Below are 7,779 nucleotides of genomic sequence, written 5' to 3' on the forward strand. Positions count from 1 at the left end.
TTTGTGTTGTGTCCGTATCAAACCTCATATATATATATATATATATATATATATAAATGCTACGAGAGCATGATATTATTCGATTCTGCATGTATAATCTACACAAGATCTCACAATTACAAGTGGGATTCTATTTTAATTGCTAGAAGCTTTCTTCATAATTAATAATTAATAAAAAATAAAAAATAAAATTCATTATAATTATAACTTTATGAGTAATCCAACTTGTGAGAGTGACGAACATTATAATAAGTCTAGTATTTAGGGTAGCAAATAAATTGGAATATTATTCATAAATAATCCAATAATATAAACTCAAATGTAGCCCAGTTCATTCATTAAACAAATCAAATTTCAATAAATATATAAGCTCATTTATTTAATGAGCTCAATTTGTATAAGCTGGATTCCACTTAATTTGGTAATGATCGCATTTTAAATATTTTAAAAGATTTTAAAAGATAAATAAATATAATACACTTTAAATATCTAAAGAACAAGATTAAATTTGTTGGAAAAAAATAAATAAAGCAACTTGAACATATAATATAGTTTGGTAATTAACTTGAACCAGCTAGCTAGCTCCTACTAGAAACGAAGTTATATGTATTTATTTTATTTATGAGCAGCCTCACAAATTGTTAATTATGTCATTTTATTTATTTATGTGTTCAGTTCATTCACCTTCTTTTTATTATTATTATTATTTTTATAATTGTTGGCCCGTCTCCTTGCTGAGGTGGTATCCGGGGACCATTGCAATGATGACGGTCAAGAGTTTGTCTTCCCTTCAAACCCGACCTTTAAGGTTTTTTCATTGGTAGAGGAAGCTTGAAGTTGCCAAATAAAAAAGATAATTATAAATAATATATTCCTAGGGCTGAAGCACGCTTGTAATTCCCGTACGTATGACTTGCTCATAGTCTGTTAGACCAGATACCCACTAATTCTCTAGTAATTTTAGCTTCTTTTTTTTTTTTTTTTTTTCCCCTAAAATTTTAATAAAATTCTAAAAAATATATAATTGATAAAACTTCACTTTAGACTCATAAATTACCTTACATTTTGAGATCCCCAAAAATTAAAAAAGCTTTCAATTTCAATCAATTTACCCCCACCTGTCAGATTTTAAACGTTAAAAGTAATAAAATAATGTTTATACCCATAATTTTTTTTATAAAATTCTAAATTTACCATTAATTTTTTTTAAAAAAATAAAGTTATAATTAAAAAAAAAAAGAACCCACGGTGGGTCAAGGCGAGTTTGGCTAGAGACCCACGGCTGTGTGAGGACTTGACCCTACATGGATCTTTGGCTGAGACCCGCCTAAGTTACCAACAGACTAGCACGTGACCCAAACTGGGTCTACTGGGTCACGGCCAGGCGCCAACCATAGGTCAGTAGACCCACGCTGCTCTGACCCAGCGTGGGTTGGGTTGGGTTCGATCTTAGAGTAATCATGATCGATCCCAACTAATAGTCATGATTGATCCCAGCTAGCTGAGATCGATCAAGAATGCGTAAATTAGAGTTTATGGAATGTGTTTTTATTTTTTAAGTGTGCTTTAGAGTATGCAATTAGTTGTTTTGCTAATTACATAATTTGATTTGCATAACAGAAAGTTAGAATGTTTGAAAAACAGTAAAAAGTACTCTAGGTTAGTAAATACTTATAGAACCGTGTTCAGTCAATCATGTTAATTTTATTATAAACCGCGAGAACAAAACTTATGTGGTGAGCCTATTGTTTACAATTGAATTGGGATTTACCCTTAGTTGTGAAAGATACCATGAACCTATATATTTAGGTAAATAAATACTTGTAGAAAAGGAGGCTTTTAAGCAAGAAAGAATAAAAATAAAAGTGAGTTTTATCATTTTTTTTGTAAGCATGCGCTGCTCGTGCCATTAAAATTTTGATTTGTTTATAGGGTGATTGGAGTCACGTATGTCATTGTTACTTGGGTCCTACGGTTTTAACCTGCACGACAAAGCCATCTTTGTTTATCTAGAAAGTAAATAAAATACAAAAGGAAATAAAACAAGGAAAAGTGTCCTAAAAGTAAAAACTTGTGGTTTTGTTAAATAAAAGTCCACGTTTTAATTTGATAATTAAATGTCTCAATTTTGGTTTTGTGTCTAATAAGTCATTCACGGAATATGATCATCTCCAGTCCATTTTGGACTGGAGAATATCCAGTTCATGGCTAGAATTTCTTCTTAAAAATTTTAGAGCCACAAATGAGACATTTATCCTACTAACAAAAAAATAACAATAAAATATTATTTCATATTAAAAAAAGTGTAAAATAAAATAATAAAAAAATAAGGGATGGTTGGCCACCCAAGACCGCCAGGGTCAAATCTAAAAAAATAAAATAAAATTTCATTTGGCGATTGAGCCACCCCCAGGCCCAACGGGGGTGGTCCGACCACCCCCAAGGGCCAAAAGAAAAAATAAAAAAATTTGTTTCTCACCCCCAGTAGCTATGACTCAAACCAAACATTTTACAGTGGATGAAAACCCCGATGGTCACGCCAAAGAAAAAAAATTACACTGATTGCCTCAAAAAAAATAAATAAATAAATAGCCGGTGCACGTTTTGAAACCTTAGTCAAGATCTTGAATTGGAAAATTGCATAGATCTTTTTCTTTATTTTATGCTAAGAGTATGTAATTATTTTATAAAAGTTGACTAAAGCTTCTTTGATTCACCAAAGCATATCTGAAAATTGTTTGCAGTCATTAACAAGTATCCGATCAAGTTGTCTATCTCATAATAATATCTTAATTAGTGAATAACAAATGAAAAGTATGCTGATCAAGCCATTGATATATTAATTAATTAAATGACCAGCTTGTATTATTTAAATCTTGCCCTAAAACACTGACAAAAATAGAAACAGATTGATGATCAGTGAACCTAAAGGCATTAATTTCAGAGTTAATTGGTTAAATTACATTCTCAGCAACAAAATTAGGTCTTCCTTGAGAACTTATACAAAATGACATGACATTTGATTAATTGGAGATGCTTTTGACCCAAGACTTTTTGCTACAATTTGGAAGCAAAATGAGATTAAGTAATCATTATTTTAGCTTAATTAACCCCAAAACCCAAAGGGAAAGGAATCTGAAAACTTCCTGATCGAATGCGATAATTATTAGATACGGTTTTACTAGACATTGAGAAAGTAATTTTAGCCCAGAATGTCAATCAAATTGAAATTAAATAATAGGCTTTGTCTCCTTGATTTGGGTTTGGTGCTATAAAAACAAACTAGAGTATAAGTACTGTATTTTTTCAATGGTGGACTCCGTTTGTTTATTTTATGGAAAATGTTTTATGTATTTTTCAATGTTTAGTGCGACTACGAATAATTTTGATTTGACCAAAAAAACTTCGTTAGTTTTGAAAAATAGTTTCCGTTTTTTTCTTGTTTGCAAATTGCTGGGCACCTTCGAATGTCGTTAATATGTTTTGAGGGGAATTTTATTTTATTTTTTTCGAAAAAAATATTTTGATATTATGACAAAAAGATTAAAACTATTTTTTGTTTTTGAATGATTTGTTAAAAAAAATTTAACAAACCGAGCTTAATATGTCATATATAATTGGAAAATGGTAATTGCTCTTCTAGTGTTCTCCTAGTGTTCTTCTAACTGTGATGTGGCTTTTAAAATCATCAATAGATTAAAGAGAAATAATGATAATCTCAAATTCAATGGTGATTTTAAAAGCCACATCACAACTAGAAGGACACGAAAAAAACACTAAAAGAGCGCCTATCATTGCCTTAAATAATTGTTTGAATTGACACCTAACAGTTTGGAGAAAATTTCTCCAAATTCTGCCCAAAAAATTATAGTGAAACTATGATGTTATTTAAGTAGAAAGAGTCGTAATTCATCGAAAAAAAATTAATTAAATAAATAGGAGTCAGTAAGTAATTAAATTATCTTGTTTGAAAAACGTGTTTACAGAAAAGTCAACCAAAAAAACCCAAAAAAATAGACAAAAGCATAAATATATAATTATTTTTTAGCACTCACTCTCGATCGCTTGCTTTAATGCTTTCCCTTCCCTCATTGTCTTTTTATGTAGTTTTATATGCACATGTACGCACTTGCTAGCGTCGGACGTCTGCAATGGATAACCCCCCCCAAAAAAAAAACGATGATAGAGACACTAAGAATGGGACTTTCTCACACACACACACACACACACACACACATATATATATATATATATATATATAACACCCTCTAAAATTATTAACAAACAAAAATGATTAAATTCACAATTTTTCATTAACTTAAATTTTTATGACAAATTAACGTGGTATTAGAGAGAATTCAAATCTTATTTTTATAATTTACTTCTTATTTTGATTAAATATATCACATATTAAGTTTAACTTATTAATAAAAAAAAGTTTAAACTCATATAAGGAAAAATGGTAGAATATTTTCTATCAATTTAAGTTAGGACAACTTAATTATAAAAACAGAAACAAGATTGAGAGTGAAGAATGAAGTCATCAATTCGTTGTGTTATCTACAATCATGATGTCAATCTCTCTCTCTCCCCGTAAAAGTACATATTTATACATACATAACTCTTATCCAAAATAGCAACTATACATAACTCTTATCCTAAATAGTAACCATATGCAGCGGAAATTTTAATGAACATAACTTTTAAATTAAGAATGGCAATTTGTGTTCATATATCGGGTTCAAGTCGTATTAAGATATCGGTATAAGATTATATAAGTTAACCCTAACTCAGTTAAATTTGTGTTAGGTTTGTAGGTCGTATAAAAAATTGTCAGCCCTTATATTTGCGTATCGGATTCAGGTATAAGTGTAATTAAAAGTGTTATATCTCTTAATCGTAACCCATTAATTTTGTTGCGTTCTACTTTAATCATTTGGAAACAGTAATGGCTTTTGGCAAATAGTTGTCCTTTAACCCAAAAGGGAAGAAAATAAAGATAGGAAAGCAAAATCTGAATAAGGAAAATAAAACCCACAATACATTAAAAGATTACAATCCAAAATACGTGCATTCTCATGTACATAAATGTTTATTTTATGTTCCTTTCAAAAAAAAAAAAAAAAAAAAGGAAAAATGCTAAATTCAGAGATGGGATTTTCCCGGATCTTGATTTATTTAACTCTCTGTGAAATCTAACATCCAAATTACAAATAAGCCCACAGGGATATTCTCGATTCACAATAGGCTATGTACCCAAGATTCTTGATCCAAAACCATTCTTGGGCACTGAATTAACGAAGGATCAACAGTTCTCTGTTTTCTGTCATCATGTACATCATCATCATTAATCAGCAAATCCCAACTGCTAAAATCATCGTCCCAAAAGCCCATGTTGTTTTGGCCGTTGTTGTAGTCACAAGGCCACTCAAAATCTGGGAACTGTAAATCTTGGAAAAGGTTGGAGGAATTGGAATAAGAGGATGAGGAGGAAGAAGTCGATGAAGAAGGAGCACATGGCATTAGAATCTCACTGGGTTCAACCAATGGAACTTCGTCTGTGCAGAAACCATTTATTAGCTCCAATGGATCAAACGTGCTTCTCATGCTTTTCTCTTCCTCTTTGGCTTCAGTGGCAGAGGGTGACTGTAATGATGTATCATCAGACAGACAAGTCTGTTGCTGTTTTTGCCCTTGTTCTTGTTCTTGTTCTTGTTGGTGTTGAAGTTGATCGGTTTCTGTAGAGATTGGCTGGTGGGTGAGAGGATCGATGCCCATCTTCTTCAGCTTTTTCTTGATGTGGGTGTTCCAGTGGTTCTTGATCTCATTATCAGTTCTTCCAGGGAGATGAGAAGCAATCTTAGACCATCTGTAAAAAATGTGCAGAAAAATTTTAAGACCTCAGTTTGATAGAAATTAGATTAAAATTTAATTTCTTTTGTAATTTCTCTACAAACTTTATGGCTACTAGAAAGGTCCATGCAAATAAGTCCTACACTCTAAAAATATGAAAATTGTCCACATGACCAAATTGCCCTTTTACTTATTTTTTGGAAGACCAATGATTCCCCAAGTAATAAACTAGGAAACAAAAAAAAGAAAAAAGGGACATATGGGAGTCGGTGTAAAAAATCAGCAAGAAGTCTTCTCATCCTGGAGTTATTCTATAGGACCAAGTCTTCCATTACTGATGAATTAGAAAGAAAAAAAAAAATAGCAAGTGATTTGCACAAATATAGTAGAAATTGCAGAGAATCGACCTTGCCACTGGCAGGTAGTGGCAAAGGTAGTACTGCTAGAAAGCCATTATTTTGTTGTAAGTTGCTTTCAAGCATTTGCAGAGACGAAGCCAATAATAAAGCAGCTAGAAGAGTATTTTACCAAATTAAGCACTAGAAACAAAACAAGTTCATTAGAGAAAAACCCAAGAGCCAAGACAGAGGAAAAGTGGGAGAAATTAAAGCTGAAAAAAGATTAAAAGAAGGAACCTGTTGCCAAGTTGAGCATGGAGATCAATGACCATTTGCTCTTCAGATTCTGATAAAAGACCTCTCTTCAAGTCTGGCCTAAGATAGTTTGTCCATCTTAGTCTGCAACTTTTTCCACACCTTAACAATCCTGCAATCATACCCACCATTACCATAATCAATAAAAGTGCATATTGTGCCTGGAGTCTTCATATATATCTGCACTCAATCATTATTACAATTTAGAATCATTTGGGTAGTGACTTTTCTGGTTCAGTCCACTTGAATTATCAAAGCCAACCCAAAAGGAAAACGTAGAAAGCAAAACAAACTCAAAACCAGCTTGTTTGGTCAAAGTTCAGAATGATCAAAGACAAAAAGAAGAAAGAAAAAAAAAACCATTACCAAAAAAGAAAAAAAAAGAAAAAAAGAAAGATTGAAATTGATCAAAGCTTGCTTTCCTTACATTTCTGTAAGGCAAAAACGAAGTCCATTTTAAGAAACCAGGAATATTCAAAGTTTTGAAAAGATCTCTCTGTTTGTCTCTCTGTATAGTGAGGGAAAGGCAAATGAAGGGAGACCTGCAAGCTTAGGAACAGCTCTCCAGCAGCATTGGCCATTGGTAAGAATGAAGTTGATGAGTTTCTTGTCCTCTTCAGCTGTCCATGGACCCTTCTTCAACCCAACTTTGTCACAGCATGGTTGCCTCCCCATCCTCTCCCACCCACAGCCACAAAAAGCCCAATATACTCTGTTTCTTCAGGATAGCCGCACAGAGAGAGAATAACAGATAACAAGGTAGTGTAGTGCACATCTACCTACATTTATAAACAAACACCCTCCTTAGATGGACTTTTCTCTCTCTTTTTCTTTTTTTAATTTTTTAAGCCACTTTAGTCGTATCGTTATTTTATCAGTAATACTATTTAGTAGACCGTTATACGATTATCATACAATTAAAATGATGTGGGACTTAAAATTGGCCTTTACATAAATAAAAATCAGCAAAGCTTGTAAAAAAAGAAGGAAAAAAAAATATCAAAGATTGATTTTCACTGTCGCGTTATATCAATTATATATCAGTCTATTAAATAGGCTTTTTTTTTTAATTTTATAATTACTTTCGTTTTCTTTCATAGTTGTAAACTTTTTTATTGTTTTTTTTTTTCTCTTACTCTGTCCACGTTTAAATGGGGGGAGGCGACACGTGCTACACGTGCGACGTCTTCATCAGAAAGCGCCACCTCATCCACCTTACTTTGCTTCAATTTGAAGCGTGAGATACTCCCTCCCACCCTGTCAGGTCATAGAC

At 32.2% G+C, this 7,779-nt stretch overlaps 1 protein-coding gene across 1 annotated transcript; it reads right to left on the minus strand.

Annotated features, from left to right (window-relative positions):
- Positions 1-5,116: 5,116 nt before the first annotated feature.
- Positions 5,117-7,234, minus strand: LOC132180580 (transcription factor MYB20). Its single transcript, XM_059593456.2, has 3 exons — positions 7,049-7,234; positions 6,489-6,618; positions 5,117-5,869 (listed from the first exon to the last, which is right to left on the minus strand). The coding sequence occupies exons 1-3, from the start codon at positions 7,179-7,181 to the stop codon at positions 5,239-5,241; spliced, it is 894 nt and encodes a 297-aa protein (XP_059449439.1). The 5' UTR covers positions 7,182-7,234; the 3' UTR covers positions 5,117-5,238.
- Positions 7,235-7,779: the final 545 nt, after the last annotated feature.

The sequence above is a fragment of the Corylus avellana genome, chromosome 5 (genome assembly GCF_965113065.1).
Source record: "Corylus avellana chromosome 5, dhCorAvel1.hap1.2, whole genome shotgun sequence".
NCBI lineage: Eukaryota > Viridiplantae > Streptophyta > Magnoliopsida > Fagales > Betulaceae > Corylus > Corylus avellana.

Coding starts and splice junctions, on each gene's coding strand:
- LOC132180580 (XM_059593456.2), bottom strand. CDS start 7,181: ATGGGGAGGCAACCATGCTGTGACAAAGTTGGGTTGAAGAAGGGTCCA. Junction 6,619..7,048: donor AGCTGTTCCTAAGCTTGCAG/GTCTCCCTTCAT, acceptor GTATGATTGCAG/GATTGTTAAGGTGTGGAAAA. Junction 5,870..6,488: donor CATGCTCAACTTGGCAACAG/GTTCCTTCTTTT, acceptor CATTTTTTACAG/ATGGTCTAAGATTGCTTCTC.